At 28.5% G+C, this 20,013-nt stretch overlaps 3 protein-coding genes and 1 long non-coding RNA gene across 14 annotated transcripts in view; 3 read left to right on the top strand and 1 right to left on the bottom strand.

The window, feature by feature from the left end:
• Positions 1-20,013, bottom strand: part of LOC138943370 (uncharacterized) — a 32,974-nt gene that overhangs the window by 3,423 nt on the left and 9,538 nt on the right. The gene's annotated exons all lie outside the window — the stretch shown is intronic.
• LOC138943367 (odorant receptor 85c-like) lies at positions 1,150-5,148 on the top strand. 2 transcript variants are annotated; one of them, XM_070314164.1, is made up of 7 exons: positions 1,150-1,224; positions 1,714-1,983; positions 2,108-2,576; positions 2,934-3,033; positions 3,663-3,782; positions 3,986-4,141; positions 5,046-5,148. In XM_070314164.1, exons 1-7 carry the CDS (start codon positions 1,194-1,196, stop codon positions 5,097-5,099), a joined length of 1,200 nt encoding a protein of 399 aa, XP_070170265.1. In that variant the 5' UTR covers positions 1,150-1,193; the 3' UTR covers positions 5,100-5,148. The 2 variants fall into 2 exon arrangements, with proteins under 2 accessions (XP_070170265.1, XP_070170266.1); XM_070314165.1 differs by having other exon boundaries at positions 1,189-1,224; positions 1,840-1,983.
• On the top strand, positions 6,744-9,887 carry LOC138943309 (odorant receptor 4-like). Of its 7 annotated transcripts, none has more exons than XM_070314021.1 (7): positions 6,744-6,824; positions 7,313-7,582; positions 7,707-8,175; positions 8,531-8,630; positions 8,862-8,981; positions 9,125-9,275; positions 9,658-9,887. In XM_070314021.1, the coding sequence occupies exons 1-7, from the start codon at positions 6,794-6,796 to the stop codon at positions 9,729-9,731; spliced, it is 1,215 nt and encodes a 404-aa protein (XP_070170122.1). In that variant the 5' UTR covers positions 6,744-6,793; the 3' UTR covers positions 9,732-9,887. The 7 variants fall into 7 exon arrangements, with proteins under 7 accessions (XP_070170122.1, XP_070170123.1, XP_070170125.1 ...); XM_070314022.1 differs by having other exon boundaries at positions 9,125-9,280; XM_070314024.1 differs by having other exon boundaries at positions 9,130-9,275; positions 9,658-9,730.
• On the top strand, positions 14,898-19,712 carry LOC138943359 (odorant receptor 10-like). Of its 4 annotated transcripts, none has more exons than XM_070314136.1 (7): positions 14,898-15,096; positions 16,448-16,717; positions 16,851-17,319; positions 17,618-17,717; positions 18,708-18,827; positions 19,049-19,204; positions 19,583-19,712. In XM_070314136.1, exons 1-7 carry the CDS (start codon positions 15,069-15,071, stop codon positions 19,634-19,636), a joined length of 1,197 nt encoding a protein of 398 aa, XP_070170237.1. In that variant the 5' UTR covers positions 14,898-15,068; the 3' UTR covers positions 19,637-19,712. The 4 variants fall into 4 exon arrangements, with proteins under 4 accessions (XP_070170237.1, XP_070170236.1, XP_070170238.1 ...); XM_070314135.1 differs by having other exon boundaries at positions 18,962-19,204; XM_070314137.1 differs by having other exon boundaries at positions 16,443-16,717; positions 18,962-19,204.

Here is a 20,013-nt window from a genome sequence, read left to right as displayed (position 1 = left end):
ATATGTCAAAATTTTTTTACAACAAGAGTCATGTATATTTATGGCAAAAAATAATATGGTTGACATTTTTTACTACAATCATAAAATATGTATATTTATATTGTGTTATATAGGTCTAAATAATGTAGTTTTTTTCTACTGTTTATCATACCATGCTTCTTCGAACCAATCTCCTTAACAATACTCCCACTGTAAATTCAAAAACGATAGAAATATTTGAATGTATTGCAGACCCCTGTCTTACTGTGTATAATTGTCGTGTTATTTAATTCTAACTTATGGTATGTATGAGATATCGAAATTTCTTATACTTGCCCATATAAGGAATAATCGAAATATGATATTCACACTTAGATATACGTATAATCTATGATAGTATAGTCATCTCCGAAGAAAGACCCACGCACTGGTAATATTCTATATTCTAGTCATCTCTGGTGACACACGCACTGGTAATCGTGCATATTCACAGCTATGGTGGAGTCTATAGTCTACAGTCTATAGTCGAATGTACAATGAAAGAATAATTGTTAGAAATTGAAAAAGGATTAGCTAGAAAAACTTTCATATCCCTTGTTGCGCCACGCAGTTTCAATGAATCATTAACAAGGGGCACATAGCAGGACCGGTTTCATAAATTTCTAGCTAGAGATGAGCGAAAGTACAAGAAAGAGAAAAGTGATCTTATCCTTATCTAAGAAAGTTATACCATGCACACAAGCAATGTTCAAAATAAAATTACGCTAAAGCGAAATTAGACAATTATCGATACAAAAAATTAGACATTTAAATTTTTATGATGCTATTATATATATTGTACTTATATATATATCTTTAAATATTAGTCTTTTATGATCTAAAATATGATATATAATAAATAAAAACATAGTACGCAATTTAGCATAACTTGAAATTTATTTTCCAGTTTTTTTTTTCAGTAATAATTTTTTAGTACGCGATTAGAAATTTTATTTTCGCCTGCGGCCCTGTATCTATACTTCGCATTAGCATTCGCGCTATTAATTTCTTCATAAACATCGCCCTTCTTCTTGTTACGGACATTGCATTATTGATGTGCGACATGTACATCTGTAGAACATGGTATCAAGCGTAGCGAATTTTGTCGCACGCAACGTTCTAGCGCCTCCTTAAACGAGGGTGAGAAAGCTCTCAGTCCCTTCACAGACACTAATATGGATACATCAATATACACGGCATACGCAGGTATTCTTTCTTCCTCGATTCATTAGATCAAATTAGACAAGCTCATCTTCTCATACAACAGACATATGCATACTTTGAGTTATAACGAAAAATTATTCTAAACGATATCAAGCGAGATCATTGGGAGAATGGTCCGCTATATTTATCTTTCTAAAGTTTGTATAGAATGATGTTCTTTTATTCCTTTACATACATACGATTATTAATAACATCTGATTTAAACGATATATATACGTCATTTTTTTTACATTTAATGTGATGTTTTATGATTACATACATGCTCTGATCTAACGAGATTCGATGTATATCTAGTTTCTGACAATGTGAATACGTAAAGCAGATATAAATATTTGTGGGGAAAAAAAAACTTTATCGGAGGAAAAGAAATATATAAAAAAAATCATATTTAACAAAATTTTTTATGTGTTAAATAAGATGTTCTAATTTTAATAAAATTCTTTCAACTTATTTCTTTTAAATATAATGTAGATTACGAATGGGCCATAAAATTAAATCGGATTTGCTTGAAAATGTTGGGCATTTGGCCAAAAAATAATGAAACTAAATGGGAGAAATTAATGACAAACGTACGCGTAATCGTTATGCTGAATATAGGATTCTGGTTCTGTACCATTCCGAGTGTGTATTCTCTGCTCAGAATATGGGGCAATATAATGTCGATGATCGATAATCTGCAATACACCTTACCACTTACGATGGCGACGATAAAGTTTTTCATTATGTGGCAGAAAAAGAAAGGTATAAGCGAGCATATACTCTGTAAATTACGTACACTAAAAACATATTTCTCTCGATATCTATGTCTCAAAAATAAGCATGCAACTATGACGCATATGTAGTCCTACATACATATTATTTCTAGATATTCTACCGCTTTTAAACATGATTAAGCATGACTGGTTAAAGCCAAAGACTGTGCAAGAAAGGAACGTTATGATAAAACGAGCGCGACTCGCGTGCATACTTACGATATTTGGATATTTTATAATGTTGATATCCTTTTTTTTGGCTACTATTTTTCCTATCTTCGACTTTTCAATAAGATATCTGACGAATATAACGGATCCGGGTAGATTGGTGCCGTTACAAACATATTACTTTTATGATCGAGATAAGAGCCCGTTTTATGAGATAACATACATTCTGCAATCTATCGGTATGTTTATGGTTGCCGCTGCGTACACAGGTACAGATTGTTTTTTAAGTCTGCTGATCTTTCACGTGTGCGGTCAATTGGAGAATCTCAAGGCGCGCGTCATCGATCTCGATAAATTTAACAATTTCGAAAACGTTCTATCTTACAGCGTACAGGATCATATACGGCTCATCAGGTTATTCATTATGTTTAAGCATCGATAATATCAAAGAATTTTTTTACTCTTTTCCTATAATGTAGTTTTGTATAATTTGTAAACTGTAAATGTTTTAATATCACTTAATTTTTTTTTGCCATACAATATTAAATAATATGTGTGTATAAAGTTAGTTTACAAAAAATTGGAGCAACTAGTAAATTGTTTTTTTTTTTTAATGTCCTATATTAATAAAATAAAATAATGAAATTCTTTTAAATTTAACAGTTATCGAAACCTTTTTATATAATTCCTCTCTCGCATTTATAAAAATAATATAATAATATAATTAAAATAGTCATTAATATTATTTTGCTTGACTACTTTCTCTTATAGATCGATCAATATAATTGACAATATATTTGCTTGGATGCTGCTTGGGGCGCTGTTTTACTTTGGCATATTATTTGCTTTTCAAGGTTTTTTAATCGTTAGTGTAAGTATTCTTCTTTAACTTGATTTGTGTTTTTTTATTTGCTCTTTGCTAAAAGAAAGAAAGAGAGAGAGAGAGAGAGAGAGAGGAAAGAGGGTGAAAGAGAAAAAGATTCTTGTATGTTTTACATAATGACATTTTTAAATATATAATAAATCATATCTTTTACAGACGCGTTTTAAAAAGTTATATTCGAAAAAATATGTTTTATATTTTTAGTTTGTCTTTTAAACATTAATTTTTACAAATTCAAAAATAATGTAAACATTAATATTTAATTTTATTCTAATATTTTATTTAAAAATATACATATATATATATATATATATATATATATGTAAATATATATAAATTTTGATTTTTAATATTGTTTTTAATTTTATATTAATCCATTTTATAAATAAACAATAACTATGTATACATTTCTTATTTCAATATTATACGTATAAAAATGTTTTAACAATAATAAAAACATAATATAAGTTATAATTAATATAATTAATATATAACGTCATATTAGTATAGAGATAGTACTTTCTTTAAGAATTTAAACTCCTAATTGTGAAGTAAACAACCTTCTTCGCATTGAGAGAATAAAATAAAGATTAATTACATATATATTGTTCGTTTAGATGATAACTCAGCATGGTGATGTCTCTCAACTACGTTTAATTTTTATTATGACAGTGTTTATTAATACATTTGCACACACATGTCTTTACTGCACCGTAGGAGAAATTTTGGTCGCTCAAGTAAGTACGAAGTGTCTCATTGTCGGCTTCTTAGAAACATAGCGCAAAACGAATTGTGATGCTAACCTATAAGCATAGAACATCGCAACATTACCACTGTACCGCTGCAACGTTCTATACTGTATGGGTAGTTAAGATTTTCTCGCCCGAACTAAAAATCTCTATTGATTTTTATGGCGTATAATGGCGTTTTGTTTGTCAAGTGCGAGGGAGTTTATAAGGCCGCGTGCGAGTGCAAGTGGTACACGTTGGAGTCAAAAAAAGCTAGAGAACTATTGATCGTAATGATTTATGCCAACAAACCGTTGTATCTTAGCGCGGGAAAACTGTTCCCAATGACAATGGCTACTTTTTGTAATGTAAGCGAACTAAATCTTTATACCTATCTAACTTAATATTAAAAAAATGTTGCAACAAAAATAAAATATATTGTATTTTAATATTTTCCTCGACAAAATATACAATCTTATTCTTACGTTCTAAAAATTGTACATTCATACAAAGTAACATTTCTATTAGAAAAAAAAAAAAAAAAAATTTAGCTATCAAATCATCAAAACAACTTCCTCCGCAAACGACATTTAGAATAAATAATGTTTTTATTAAGGTTTTCATAAAATTAATATCGGAGTAAAATTATATTAAAATTATTATTTCAACAATATTATAATCATAAGATGACAAAATGATACCGTAAAGATGTAAATACAAATTATTATTTATTTAAATTTGATGTAAATTTTGTTTTTAATGAAATGGTTTTCAAATCATGTTTATTACATAAAAATAATTAAGATTAAGAGAGATGGTTATTTAAAACTTATATTTTATATATACAATGTTATATATATATATATATATATATATATATATATATATATATGTATAGCACTTTAAAGTCTTAAAACAAAAGGCAAAGGATAAATGTAAATATCTATCTATTACGTATATAGATATCATTTAAAGAATAGAACAAAATAAATAAAATAAATTGCATATACTAATATTATAAAATTAGCATTAAAAATATAAGAAACATTGAATGATGAATATTTAAACGTTGAATTTTGTATCTTCAAAAGTATTTGAAATATAAAAATAAATAATCTGTTAATAATATATAAATATAATATATTAATATATATAATAACTAAATTATTATATACACAGAAACAGAAATGTAATTTCACAGATTGTAATTAATTATAATTATTAATTAAAATATGCTTTTAATATTTGTCATAAATATTATATATTTTTTAGTTGCTAAAGACATCGGGCGGTTATATATCAATCTTGCTGGCATATCAGAATTAAAAACGGGAAAAGCTTCGACAATATCTGATTTTGAGATATTACAAAACATGACAAGAGAGATATGTTTATGTAAACAGTATTCACATTTATAATAAAGATTAATTTTACTTATAATATTATATTTGCATTTTTATAAACTCATCAGTATGAATTTTATTGTTATTGTATTTTAATGTTATTGTGTTTATGATTTAAGCGTAATAGTTCCTTTTTTTATAGAACTTATGTATAGTGGATGCAATTTATTTTTGACAAATTAGTTAAGTCATTGATTTATAGCAAACAGATACCTATATACTACACAAAAAAAATGTGTGTATGTGTGTAAATATATATATATGTATATGCAAGAGATGCTAGAATTTTGGTTGGATATTTACTTACAGATACGAAGACTTGCTAAAAAGCTGCAGATGTCATATTTTTTGCAAAAGATCATTTTTTTATAAAAAAAAAAAAAATATCTCTTTGCTGCTAAGATCAATAAAAATATAAAAAAGTTATACAATTAATGAATTTAACGTTAATTCAAAATTGAAGAATAAAATTTATCCTTATTACACATTTGTAAGATAACAATTATAAATATAATATATATTGCTACATTTTTCATAAATAAATTTCATTATGTTGTTCGATTAAAGTGAAAAAAAAATTCTTAATCCATTAACGCCATGAGTTTTATTTCTCTTAAAAAATAAAAAGTTGATATAAAGTAATAATTATACATTAATTTACATTAATACTTTTTTGAAAGCGTTAGGAACATTTAAATGCGTTCTTTTAGACATCTCATTGTGTGTTGTATAAATGTCGCGTTATTTAATTTTAACTTATAATATACATATATACAAAACATATCACAAAACATACTTGCGCGTATAAAAAACGATCAAAGCGTAATATTCACATTTAAATATAATCTATAATAGTATAGTCATCTACGACACAAACGCACTGGTAATCGTGCATATCCACAACTCGTCTATAGTCAAATGTGCAATTTTACCGAGACGTGATAAAAAAACAACAGTTTATAGAAATTAGAGGAGGGTCAGCTCGGAAAACTTCCATCCGTGTTGCGTCTCGCAATTTTAATGAATTGTTAATAAGGGGCGTACAGGACCGGTTTCATAAGTTTCTAGCTAAAGATGAGCAAAAGTACAAGGAAGAGAAGAGTGATCTTATCCTTATCTAAGAAAGTTATATCATCCACACAAGCAATGTTCCAAATAAAAGTAAAGCGCGATTAGACAATTATCGATACAAAAAATTAGACATTTAAATTTTTATGATGCTATTATATATATTGTACTTATATATATATATATTTAAATATTAGTCTTTTATGATCTAAAATATGATATATAATAAATAAAAACATAGTACGCAATTTAGCATAACTTTAAATTTATTTTCCAGTTTTTTTTTTTTTCAGTAATAATTTTTTAGTACGCGATTAGAAATTTTATTTTCGCGTGCGGCCCTGTATCTATACTTCGCATTCGCATTCGCGCTATTAATTTCTTCATAAACATCGCCCTTCTTCTTGTTACGGACATTGCATTATTAATGTGCGACATGTACATCTGTAGAACATGGTATTAAGCGTAGCGAATTTTGTCGCACGCAACGTTCTAGCGCCTCCTTAAACGAGGGTGACGAAAGCTCTCAGTCCCTTCGCAGACACTAATATGGATACATCAATATACACGGCATACGCAGGTATTCTTTCTTCCTCGATTCATTAGATTAAATTAGACAAGCTCATCTTCTCATACAACAGACATATGCATACTTTGAGTTATAACGAAAAATTATTCTAAACGAAATCAAGCGAGATCATTGGGAGAATGGTCCGCTATATTTATCTTTCTAAAGTTTGTGTAGAATGATGTTCTTTTATTCCTTTACATACATACGATTATTAATAACATCTGATTTAAACGATATATATACGTCATTTTTTTTACATTTAATGTGATGTTTTATGGTTACATATATGCTCTGATCTAACGAGATTCGATGTATATCTAGTTTCTGACAATGTGAATACGTAAAGCAGATATAAATATTTGTGGGGAAAAAAAACTTTATCGGAGGAAAAGAAATATATAAAAAAAATCATATTTAAAAAAATTTTTTATGTGTTAAATAAGATGTACTAATTTTAATGAAATTCTTTCATCTTATTTCTTTTAAATATAATGTAGATTACGAATGGGCCATAAAATTAAATCGGATTTGCTTGAAAATGTTGGGCATTTGGCCAAAAAATAATGAAACTAAATGGGAGAAATTAATGACAAACGTACGCGTAATCGTTATGCTGAATATAGGATTCTGGTTCTGTACCATTCCGAGTGTGTATTCTCTGCTCAGAATATGGGGCAATATAATGTCGATGATCGATAATCTGCAATACACCTTACCATTTACGATGGCGACGATAAAGTTTTTCATTATGTGGCAGAAAAAGAAAGGTATAAGCGAGCATATACTCTGTAAATTACGTACACTAAAAACACATTTCTTTCGATATCTATGTCTCAAAAATAAGCACGCAACTATGACGCATATGTAGTCCTACATACATATTATTTCTAGATATTCTACCGCTTTTAAACATGATTAAGCATGACTGGTTAAAGCCAAAGACTATGCAAGAAAGGAACGTTATGATAAAACGAGCGCGACTCGCGTGCATACTTACGATATTTGGATATTTTATAATGTTGATATCCTTTCTTTTGTGTACGATTCTTCCTATCTTCGGTTTTTCAATGAGATATCTGACGAATAAAACGGATCCGGGTAGATTGGTGCCGATACAAACGTATTATTTTTATGATCGAGATAAAAGTCCACTTTATGAGATAACTTACGTTCTGCAAACTATCGGCATGTCTATATTTGCCGCTGTATACACTGGTACTGATTGTTTCTTAAGTGTGCTAGTCTTTCACGTGTGCGGTCAACTGGAGAATCTCAAGGCGCGCGTCATCGAGCTCGATAAATTTAACAATTTCGAAAACGTTCTATCTTACAGCGTACAGGATCACATACGTCTTATCAGGTTATTCATCATGCTTAAGCATCGATAATATGAAAGAACTTTCTCTTGTTTTCTTTACTTTGCCCATAACGTAGTATTGTACAATTTCGAAATGTTTCAATGTCACTAAATTTTTTTGTGCCATACAAAATAAAAGAATAAATATAAAGTTAATTTTCGAAAAATTGAAACAATTAATGAATTTCTTTTTAATGCCCTTTGTTAGGAGAATAAGATAATAAAATTCTTTTTTTAATTTAACAGTTATATAGAAACTGTTTTGTAGAATCCCTCTTTTTCGCATTCATAAAAATAATCTAATGAAATGATCGAATCGCTCATTGATATTGTTTTACTTGATAACTTTCTTTCACAGATCGATCAATATCATCGATAATATATTTGCTCTGATGTTGCTTGGAGCTCTCTTTTACTTTGGCATTCTATTTGCATTTTATGGTTTCTTATTCGGTACTGTATGTATTCTTCTCTAACTTGATTTGCAAATATTTATATATGTATATAAATCATATTTTTTTCAGTTATTTTTGAGAAAATAATTTTTTTAATTTTTTTGTTATCTTTTAAATGTTAAATATTGAATATGAATTTTTAAGATTTATTTTTATTTTAAATTTCGGAGGAAAAGAAACACCTTGTAACACTTTATGAAACATCCTGTATATTGATCTTCGTTCATCTGTTAGGTGATAACTCAGCATCGCAATATCTCTGCACCACGTTTAACTTTCATCGTGACGACATTTGTTAATACATTTGCACATACGTGTTTCTACTGCGTCGTAGGTGAAATGTTGGTCGCGCAAGTAAGTACGATATGATTTATTGTCGGCTTATTGCAAATGCAGCGAAAAAATACAAATTGTAATGCTAATTAAAATTTTTTCGCTCGACGAACAGTCTTGATTGACTTGCAATTTTATCGCGTATGACCATTCTGTTTGTTAAGTGCAGGAAAGTTTACGAAGCCGCATGCCAGTTGAAGTGGTACACGTTGAAGCCGAAAAAAGCGAGAAATCTATTGATTGTAATGATTTGCGCCAACAAACCGCTATATCTTACTGCTGGGAAATTGTTCCCTATGACAATGGCTACTCTTTGTAATGTAAACAAGTTAAATCAACTTTATATCTATCTAACTTGTTATAAAAGAAATATTGCAACAAAAATAAAATATATAAATTTAATATTTCTTTTTGACAAAATATGAATAAACCTATAAGAATCTTATTTTTACGTTCTAAAAATTATGCATTCATACTAGATAATATTCAAAGAATACGAATAAAATTAAAATACTGTATAAATTAGCATTGAAAATATGGGAAACATCAAATGATGAGTATTTAGTCATATAAATGAGTATCGAAAGTTAGATTATACATTTTGAAAAATACACAAAAAAATAGAAATAAAATTATTTATCATTATTGATTAAAATATATTTCCAATATTTGTCATATACATTACATGTTTTTTCAGTTGTTAAAGACATCGGGCAGTTATATATCGGTCTTGCTGGCACATCGGGAATAAAAAACTCCGACAATGTCTGATTTTGAAATATTGTATCATAAGAGACAAGGGTAGTATGCTTATGTAATCAATATATATATATTTGTGACAAGTGTAACTTTTATCGATAGTATTGTATGAACACTTTTTTTATAAACTCATCAGTATGCATTCTAATGTCGTTATATTATTTATGATTTAAACAAAATAGTTATTTTTCTTTTTTGATAAAACATATTTATGATAAGCGCGTTTTAATTTATTTTTCACAAATAAATAAAGTCGTGATTTATAACAGATATATCTACTCTTTATAAGTCGATTCCTTGCAATATTAGGCATAATAAATTATAAGGATAGAACAACTAAACTGAAGTTATAATATATTTTACTTTAATTTGATATAATTTTATATAAACTAAAAAATATCTTGTAAAATATTCATTTTTCGATTATGTTGTTAGATGTACAACTTTGCTTCCGCCGTTTTTTTCCCGAAATTCGAGGCTTTATTGTAAAAAACTGGTTATATCTCGTCTTTGAGGCGTTTTGAAATTGCTTGTTGAGTCACTCCCAATGATCGTGCCAATTCTTTTTGACTTTGACTCGAGTCTTCATTAAGTAATGCCTCCAATTCTGCATCTTCGAAAACCTTCTCCCTTCCACCGCTATGCCGGTCTTCGACGTGAAAATCACCGTTCTTGAAGCGTTGAAGCCACTCACGACACGTTCTTTCGCTAATAGCGGCTTCACCATAAGTATTTGAGAGCATTCGATGAGCCTCAGTCGCGGATTTCTTCATATTGAAGCAGAAAATTAAAACCTCCCGCAAATGACGAGAATTTGGCTCGTAAACTGACATTTTCAATCGAGAATAACTTTATGACGCGGACACAAATCGACTAATGTTTCTATGGGGTTATGTTGACAGATGCCCAAGTTTATCGCATGACGTCTACGATCTATTTATTTCGACCACTACTTACCGCTAAAGCCATCTATAGGAAAACGGCGGAAGCAAAGTTGTACATCTAATACCTCGATATTTCTATGCACAAAATAATAAGACGAATGTCACTAACTATCTTCGAATTGGATCAATTGATATGGCAGAAAGGAGAATGGCATTTCATACATTCGGGTATCGATTTAACATGCCTTTCTCAAGAGTAAAAAGAAACAAGCAATTAATCTCGAGAAATGAATAATAAATTTAATTAATTATAAATTGCTCACCTCAACATTGCTCCGCAATAATTTGATATCTCTTTGCGTCTTCTTTTCCACTTCATCCTTTACTGCTTTTTATTTTATTTGTATTTTATTTTTCAAGTCTAAAAGTATAATCCAACAATATACAAAGCCTCAACCTTCTTTATTCGAGTTTCGCCGCACGACTGACGGCAAGTTGAGCGCGCATAACAATATTGTATTGTAAGCAGAGAAGGTCATATATCTTCTGTAACAACAATTGGATGTAAACATTAATATGCTTACAAACACCGCAAACACCAAAGCCGTATATCGACTGATTTATTATTGCCCGAAAAAATATATTTAACATGTACATATTATAATATAAATTCGGCGCTGAATATCTGTATCTGTGCGTGTGCTGTAATTTGTTCAAATTTTACGCTGAATAAATGAGTTATCGTCGCATATAAAATCAATGTTTACGTATGAAGAATATATATTATTTATTTTCATTAAAAAAATATTAATATAATAATAAACGAAAGAAGAAGCCATTTTATTTATACTATTAAATCATTAATAAGCATGTCGTACATTTTCTCCTATAAATATATTATTAAAATTGTCGAAGACATTGACGGTAATATATTATTTATATTGGTGTATCTCATATATTTGTGTCTGTGTGTGAACAAAAAATCTTCAGAAAAGTTTTAATACAACGTTAATGCCTTAGTGTGTCTGTGTTATTATTATAATAATTATAATATTATAATTACTTATCTATATCTGAAAGTATTACTAGTGTTTTGACATGTGATAAAGTTTTGTTCAATAAATATCTTTATCTCACATATATCACAATACAAACATATACGTCGCCGGAAAAAAAGAAGAAAAAGAAACTGACATATATCTCTTTTTCGTACATAATAAAAATAATTAACTAATCATCTTTATATATAAGAATATTATTATCTCGCTAAAAACAAAAGAAATTTGAGAATCTTGAAATACCGAGAATAATAAATCGGTAGTTCCTTTTACTGTTTGTCATACCGTGTCTCTTCAAACCACAACTTCGTCTTTCACAATCTCGTATATTTAAAAACGAGAAATATTTAAATGTATTCTCTTAGACACTGTGTATAATTGTCGCGTTATTTAATTCTAATTTATGATATGTACCAGATATATCGTAAGGTACTTGCCCGTATGAGGAATAATCGAAACGTGATATTCACACTTATTGCTAGATATAATCAGGGTTGGGAACGTTACTGTATAAAAGTAACGCGTTACCGTTATCGTTATTTTTTGTAAAAAGTAACTCGTTACCGTTACTCGTTACCAATTTTAAAAAGTAACTCGTTACCGTTACAGTTACTAAAAAGTAACGAGTCGTTACAATTTCCGTTACTTTTTTACAATACAAACTAATAAATTATTTTGCATAAGAAAAACTTTTAAAAAATTGTAAGCAAGATTTCATTCAAGGTTTATTACAAAATAAATGATTAAATTTTATCGAAATTCTTTATTAATTTTTAATAAAATTTGTTGCTCCATAATATCATCATTTAAATGCCCTCTTTGTGGTGTTAATACAGAGCCACCGATGCTAAACATTCTTTCTACAGATGCACTGCTTGGTAGAGCTGTATTATATTTAATAAAAAATTTTTTAAGTTTTGGATAGTCGTTTAACATTTCTATATTACAATTATTTGATTTTAAAAACCGTTGCAATTCTTCTTGTTCAGTTTCATTTTGCACCGTTTTTTGCTCAAAAATGAAAAAATCATCGTGATCGTCAGATTTTCCAGCTTTTGAAGAATTTTCAGTTGATCGGATTCCCAATAAATCCTCCAAGTAATTTTCAGCACGTTTTCTTTTTTCTCCGGTTAACCAGTTTAACTTAAATTTTGGATGTAAACATGCTGCTATTATTAATTCTTTTGTTTCAAATATTGTAAGAAATCTAAAATCGAATATAGTAAATTAAGCGACATTGTTTGTTTTATTGAAATTAATACTTTTGAATCAATAGTTTAAAATACAATAATATTTTTCAATTAAATCCTTAATTAAAATTAAATAACATATGTATTAATCAAATTAATAAGTTACCTTTTATTTAAACCTTGCTGAATAGCTTCAACTAATGAATGGCAATCTATAAGGTCAGATTTATTGAGATTTTCTAATTTTCGTTGCAAGGTACTTAGAACTGGTAGTAAATGAGATTACAACATAATAAGAATGCTAATTGGTCGATTTGCTTACGGCTTTACGGTTAAGATAAAAATTTTATCACGCACAATAGCAAGAATAATATCTTAAATAAATCAAAAAATTTGAAAAAACCTAACCTAACCTAACCTAACGATAAAAGTAACTGTTAAATTCGTTACTCGTTACCGAAAAATGTAACGAAGTTACTTTTTCCGTTACAAATAAAATTTGTAACGCCATTACCGTTACAGTTACCGAAAAAAAGTAACTGTAACGGTAACGGCGTTACAAGTAACGCGTTATATATACTTCCCAACCCTGGATATAATCAGGGTTGGGAACGTTACTCTATAAAAGTAACGCGTTACCGTTATCGTTATTTTTTGTAAAAAGTAACTCGTTACCGTTACTCGTTACTGATTTTAAGAAAGGAACGCGTTACCGTTACCGCTACTTGGAAGAAGTAACGATTCGTTACTTTTTCGTTATGTTTTTGTTTTTCGTAATGCTAAAATAAGCTAATTAGATTATAAAATTATTTAATAATCAATATTAAATGTAATAATCTATGTTACAATTAAAAATTCTAAATTAGTCTCTATATAGCGAGCGTTTTTTTTTATATTAAATTTATTTAATGATTCTAATTTTTTATGTTAATATCTTTACTTTTTAATACACTTATCTTTACAGGAATTTAAATTGTAATTTACAAATTTCAAATTTGTTGAAAATTTTTATCAAACATTATTTTTAAATATTGATAAGAGAAATATTGATATTATTAAGAGTGTATCCCAATATTCATTATTCAGTATTGTAAAATCTATAATTTACGTTACTACAGATTTTCAGGTATTGGCAGTGACTTATCGGAATGCAGCCTATGATAGAAGGCTACAAAATATTTTTCAAAAAATACATCTATCGAATAGATATAAGATAATAAGGAGCCAAAAAATAACGATGAAAGTAACGGCTAATTCGTTACCGTTGCTGTAAAAATGTAACGACGTTACCGTTAACGTTACAAACAGAAGAAACTAACGATCGTTACCAAAAAAAATGTAACTGTAACGATAACGACGTTACTTCCCAACCCTGGATATAATCTATGATAATATAGTCATCTCCGATGAAAGACCCACACACTGATAATAATCCATGATAGTATAGTCATCTCTGGTGACATACGCGCATTGATAATGCGTGCATATTCGCAATTATAGTCGAATAGTCTATAATCTGTAGTGTATAGTCAAACGTGCAATTTCGCCGAGACATGATGAAAGAACAACTGTTTCTAGAAGTTGGAGAAGGATAAGCTCGGAAAACTTTTACATCCCTTGTTGCGCCACGAAGTTTCAATGAATCATTAACAAGGGGCGCGCAGAATCGGTTTCACAAATTTCTAGTTAGAGATGAGCGAAAGTGCAAGGAAACAAGAGATCTCGTCCTTATCAAAGAAGGTTATTCCACAGACACAAGCAACATTCGAAATAAAATGGTAGAGCGCAACTAGACAATTATCGATATAGAAAATTAAACTTTTAAATTTTTATAATTTTATTATGTATACTTATATATATGTTTTAAAAATCAATCTTTTATAACCGATATATAATAACATAGTACGCAACTTAATCGTAATTTTTAACTTATTTCCCAATAATAATTTTTCAATTTACAAGTTTTATTTTCGCACGCGGCCCTGTCTCTATACTTCTCGCTGTGTCTATACTTTGCATTCGTGCTATTAATTTTCTTATTACGGCAACTATATGGCAATAAACATCGCCTTCTTGTTACGGGTATTGCATTATTGACGTGCGATATGTACATCTGTGGAATACGGTATTAAGCGTAGCGAATTTGGTCGCACGCAATCATCTACCGCCACCCTAAACGAGGGTGACGAAACTCTCAGTCCCTTCGAAGACGCCGATATGGATACATTAAAGCAGGCATACGCAGGTGTTCATTCTTCCTCGAATACCCAATTAGATTAGATCCATTCATCATCTTATACAGCAGATATATCATATTTTAAGTTATTTTCCATAACGCAAGGTTATTGTAAACGCAAGCTGCAATTAAGTGAAAACGTATCTTTAGAAGAACAATAAGCTATATTTATCTTTCTAAATTTTGTATAGAATGATGATGTTCTTTTATTTATATACACAGGATGTCCCATTTTAAAGGACCCATTCAAATATCTCAGAAACACTGCGTTAAATCGAAAAATGTTTCAAACAAAAGTTGTGTGGCTTCAAGGGGGCCATAAGATGGTGACAATGATTTGACCTTGGAAAATCACTTGAAGGTCATGTGAGGGTCAACTTTAAAATCTTAAATAGAAATCCCCATTTTTTTATTTAGCATTCTTGTAGCTGACATCGAGAGCTTTCCAAAACATATATAAGTATATAATAAAGTATTTTTGTTATTAAGTACTTTTTGAGTTATTTTATATTTTAATCTGACATATTTTGATATAAAAAATAAAATATTTCAGTTTTCGATAATTTTACCGTAATACTTCTATGTACAGAATAATAAGACAAATTAATTAGTGCCAAAAAAAAAATAATTGTTTAAAAAAATACATTGTAAATAATTTTCTTAAAAACAATTTTTTTTTTATACTAATTGATTTGTCTCATTATTCTGTACATAGAAGTATTACGGTAAGATTATCAAAAACTAAATATTTTATGAGATATTTAATTTTTTATATCAAAATATGTCAGATTATAAAATATAAAATAACTCAAAAAGTACTGAATAAAAAAATAGTTTATTATAGTGTTTTAGAAAGCTCTCGATATCAGCTACAAGAATACTAAATAAAAAATGGGGATTTCCATTTAAGATTTTGAAGTTGACCTTCACACGACCTTCAAATGATTTTCCAAGGTCAAATCATTATCATCATCTTATGGCCCCCTTGAAGCCACACAACTTTTGTTTGAAACATTTTTCCATTTAACGCAGTGTTTCTAAGATATTTGAGTGGGTCCTTTAAAATGGGATACCCTGTATATATCCCATCTTTTTATATTGGATATGGTGTATTATAATTATGTATATCCTTTGGCATAACGAGATCCGATGTGTATCTAATCTCTGACAATGTGAATACGTAAAGCAAATATAAATATTTATTGGAGAAAAAAGAATTTTACCGGAAAGAAAAAAATATATAAAAGGAATCGTACATAAAAAAAAAAAATGTTTGATATGACGAATAAAATGATTTCATTTTAATAAAATAGATCTTTCTTATCATTTTTTTTTTTTTTTTTTTCAAATATAAGTGCAGATTACGAATGGGCCATTAAGTTAAATCGGACTTGCTTGAGAATTTTGGGTATTTGGCCGAAAGATAATGAAACCAAATGGGAAAAATTAACGACAAACGTACGCATAATCGTTATGCTAAATATAGGAATCTGGTTTTGTTTGATTCCGAGTGTGCACTCTCTACTGAAAATATGGGGCGATTTAATGTCAATGATCGATAATCTGCAATATACGTTACCATTTACTATAGCAATGATAAAGTTTTTTATCATGTGGCAGAGAAAAAGAGGTATGCATATATCACTGTATGTACAATATATATCGCTGTAAATTATTACACTAAAAACACGTTTCTTTCTCGATATCTACTTTATCTCGAGAATAAGTACGCACATATTCCTATACGTACTTACTGTTTCTAGATATTCTACCGCTTCTAAAAATGATTAAGCACGACTGGTTGAAGCCAAAAATTGTGCAAGAGAGAAATGTTATGATAAAACGAGCGCGACTCGCGTGCATGCTCACAATATTCGGATATTTTATAATGTTCGTGTCCTTTTTTTTGGGTACGACTCTTCCAGTCTTCGGTTTTTCAATGAGATATCTGACGAATAAAACGGATCCGGGTAGATTGATGCCATTACAGACGTATTACTTTTATGATCGAGATAAGAGCCCGTTTTATGAGATAACATACATTCTGCAAACTATCGGCATATTTATGGTTGCCGCTGCGTACACCGGTACAGATTGTTTTTTTAGTCTGCTGGTCTTTCACGTGTGCGGTCAACTGGAAAATCTCAAGACACGCGTCATCGGTCTCGATAAATTTAACAATTTCGAAAGTGTCCTATCTCATAGCATACAGGATCATATGCGTCTCATCAGGTTATGCATAATGTTTTAAGCATCGATAATATCAAAGAATTTTTTGTTTTTTTTTTTGTTTTTTCTTTTACAAAATTGTAGAAGCTATTGAATATGTAGACTTATATAGAGTTAATCTACAAAAAGTTGAAACAATTAATGAATTACTTTTGTAAATGTCCTATATGAGATAATGAAATTTAATTAATTTCAATTTTCCTTTTTTAATGTAACTATTATAAAAATCCTTCTATAGAATCCCTAGATTTTTCACATTTATAAAAAATGATATAATAAGATGAGTAATTTTCTCTTACAGATCAATCAATGTCATTGATAATATATTTACTTTGATGCTACTTGCAGCGCTCTTTTACTTTGGCATACTCTTCGCTTTTTACGGTTTTCTATTTGGTACTGTAAGTATTCCTTCTTAACTTGGTTTATGTAACTTTTTACTTTCAAATAAAGAGAGAGAGAGAGAGAGAGAGAGAGAGAGAGAGAGAGAGAGAGAGAGAGAGATAAATATGTTTTTAAACATTAAATTTAAGAAAATAATATTTATATTTTGTTGTTATCTAAAAAATTTTAAACATTAATTTTTTGAAGTTTAAGAATAAATATAAATATTAATTTTTAAGTTTAAATATATATTTAATATTATTTGAATATATTATTAAAAAATATACATATAAATTTAGATTTCAAATATTACGCTCAATATTATATTAATTCATTTTATAAATATACGTTAACTATATATATATTTCTTATTTTAATATAAAAATGTTTTAATAATAATAATACTATAATATAACATAAATTATAATTAATATAATTTATATATATATATATATATATATAACATCATATTTGTATATTTATTATTTTGATTTTGATTGTGTTTTTGATTCTTGATTTTATTTTATTTTATTTTATTTTATTGTAAAGTTTATCCAATTCTATTTTATATAGCCCCAGCGTCAATTGGAATTTGAATTATGAATTTGATTTTGGTTTTAATTTTAGTTTTAGTTTTAGTTTTAATTTTGATTTTAATTTTAATTTTAATTTTAATTTTAATTTTAATTTTAGTTTTAATTTTAGTTTTAGTTTTAATTCTAGATTTAATCGAGTTCTTATTAAAGGCAAATCTAAGTTTAAATTTAAATTGAAATTTATATATAAGCGCAGAGTGGATGAAGAAAATTGTGTAACCGGAAGTTCGTCCTAAGCCGAAAGGCAAGGACTAAGCTCAAATAAATAAATATATATAACATCATATTAGTATAGAGCAGGTTACATTCTTTTAAGAATTTAAACTCATAATTATGAAGCGAGCAATCTTCTTCACATTAGGAATAAAATAAAAATTAATTACATATATCAATCTTTATTAATTTGTTTAGATGATAACTCAGCGTGGCGACGTCTCTGTATTACGTTTAACTTTTATTATGATAGTGTTTATTAATACGTTCGCACATACATGCCTCTATTGCACCGTGGGAGAAATTATGGTCGCGCAAGTAAGTACGATACGTTTCGTTGTTAGCTTGTTACAAACATAGCACAAGACGACGAATCGTGATGCTAAATCATACAGCGTAGAACATTGCACCAATGTTACTGCCATGTTGCTATAATGTTTTGTGCTCTATAGGTAATTAAGATTTTTTTCATCCGATATAGAATGTCGATTGATTTCGAGCACGCAATTTTTTGGCGTATAATCGATTTGTTTGTTAAGTGTGAGGGAGTTTACGAGGCCGCGTGCGAGTGCAAGTGGTATACAATGGAGCCGAAAAAAGCGAGAAACCTATTAATTATAATGATTTTCGCCAACAAACCGCTGTATCTTACCGCGGGAAAGCTGTTCCCTATGACAATGGCTACGCTTTGTAATGTAAGGGAGCTAAAACAACTTTATACGTATCTAACTTGGTATAAAAAGATATCGCAATAAAGATAAAAGTATTACCAATTCAATATTCTCTTCGACCAAATGCGAATGAGTCCATAACAATCCAATTGTTATTTTCTTAAAATTCTAAATACGTACAAGATAATGTTTAAAGAATAGTACAATTAAAATAAATTGTATATATTAATATTATATAAATTAGCGTTAAAAATATAAGAAACATTAAATAATAAACATTTAATTATTGGGGGGGGGCTGATCTATCTTCAAAAATACATAAAAACAGAAATAAAATTTATTATTATTATTGATTAAAAAATATACTTTTAATATTTGTCATAAATATTATATGTGTTCCAGTTGTTGAAAACATCGGGCGGTTATATATCGTTCTTGTTGGCATATCGGGAATAAAAACGAGAAGAAACTAGAAGACATGACAATAGTTATATATTTATGTATTCGATATTCACATTTATAATAAATATTAGTTATAACATGCATATTTATAAATTCATCAGTGTGCAGTCTAATGTTGTATCATTTATGATTTATAGATATATTGATAGTTTTTCCTTTTTTTTTATTATAGATATAGAATATACATATGATGGACTCATCATTAATTTATTTCTCAAGTTAGTAAACTCGTTGATTTATAGCAAGCAGATATATGTATATTGTACTATAAATATATATACAAGATGACCTCAAAATAACCTGATGTCCTTGAAATGTCATATTCTCGAGTGAATTCTGAAGCGATTTTTCTTTTTATAAAATTTTATTTA

The sequence above is a fragment of the Polyergus mexicanus genome, unplaced genomic scaffold, assembly GCF_030449975.1.
Source record: "Polyergus mexicanus isolate NDT 795.1 unplaced genomic scaffold, iyPolMexi1.0 SCAF_26, whole genome shotgun sequence".
NCBI lineage: Eukaryota > Metazoa > Arthropoda > Insecta > Hymenoptera > Formicidae > Polyergus > Polyergus mexicanus.
The sequence above is the reverse complement of the archived record's forward strand: the minus strand, read 5'-3'. Positions and strand labels throughout refer to the sequence as shown.

Excerpts from the sequence above, each read along its gene's own strand:
- LOC138943359 (XM_070314135.1), top strand. The coding sequence starts at position 15,069 with ATGGATACATTAAAGCAGGCATACGCAG. Across the intron at positions 18,828-18,961 it reads GAGAAATTATGGTCGCGCAA|GTAATTAAGATTTTTTTCAT; the intron begins GTAAGTACGATA and ends TGTGCTCTATAG. Across the intron at positions 19,205-19,582 it reads CAATGGCTACGCTTTGTAAT|TTGTTGAAAACATCGGGCGG; the intron begins GTAAGGGAGCTA and ends TATGTGTTCCAG.
- LOC138943367 (XM_070314164.1), top strand. The coding sequence starts at position 1,194 with ATGGATACATCAATATACACGGCATACGCAG. Across the intron at positions 1,225-1,713 it reads AATATACACGGCATACGCAG|ATTACGAATGGGCCATAAAA; the intron begins GTATTCTTTCTT and ends AATATAATGTAG. Across the intron at positions 3,034-3,662 it reads AAGGTTTTTTAATCGTTAGT|ATGATAACTCAGCATGGTGA; the intron begins GTAAGTATTCTT and ends TTGTTCGTTTAG.
- LOC138943309 (XM_070314021.1), top strand. The coding sequence starts at position 6,794 with ATGGATACATCAATATACACGGCATACGCAG. Across the intron at positions 6,825-7,312 it reads AATATACACGGCATACGCAG|ATTACGAATGGGCCATAAAA; the intron begins GTATTCTTTCTT and ends AATATAATGTAG. Across the intron at positions 8,176-8,530 it reads GATCACATACGTCTTATCAG|ATCGATCAATATCATCGATA; the intron begins GTTATTCATCAT and ends TTTCTTTCACAG.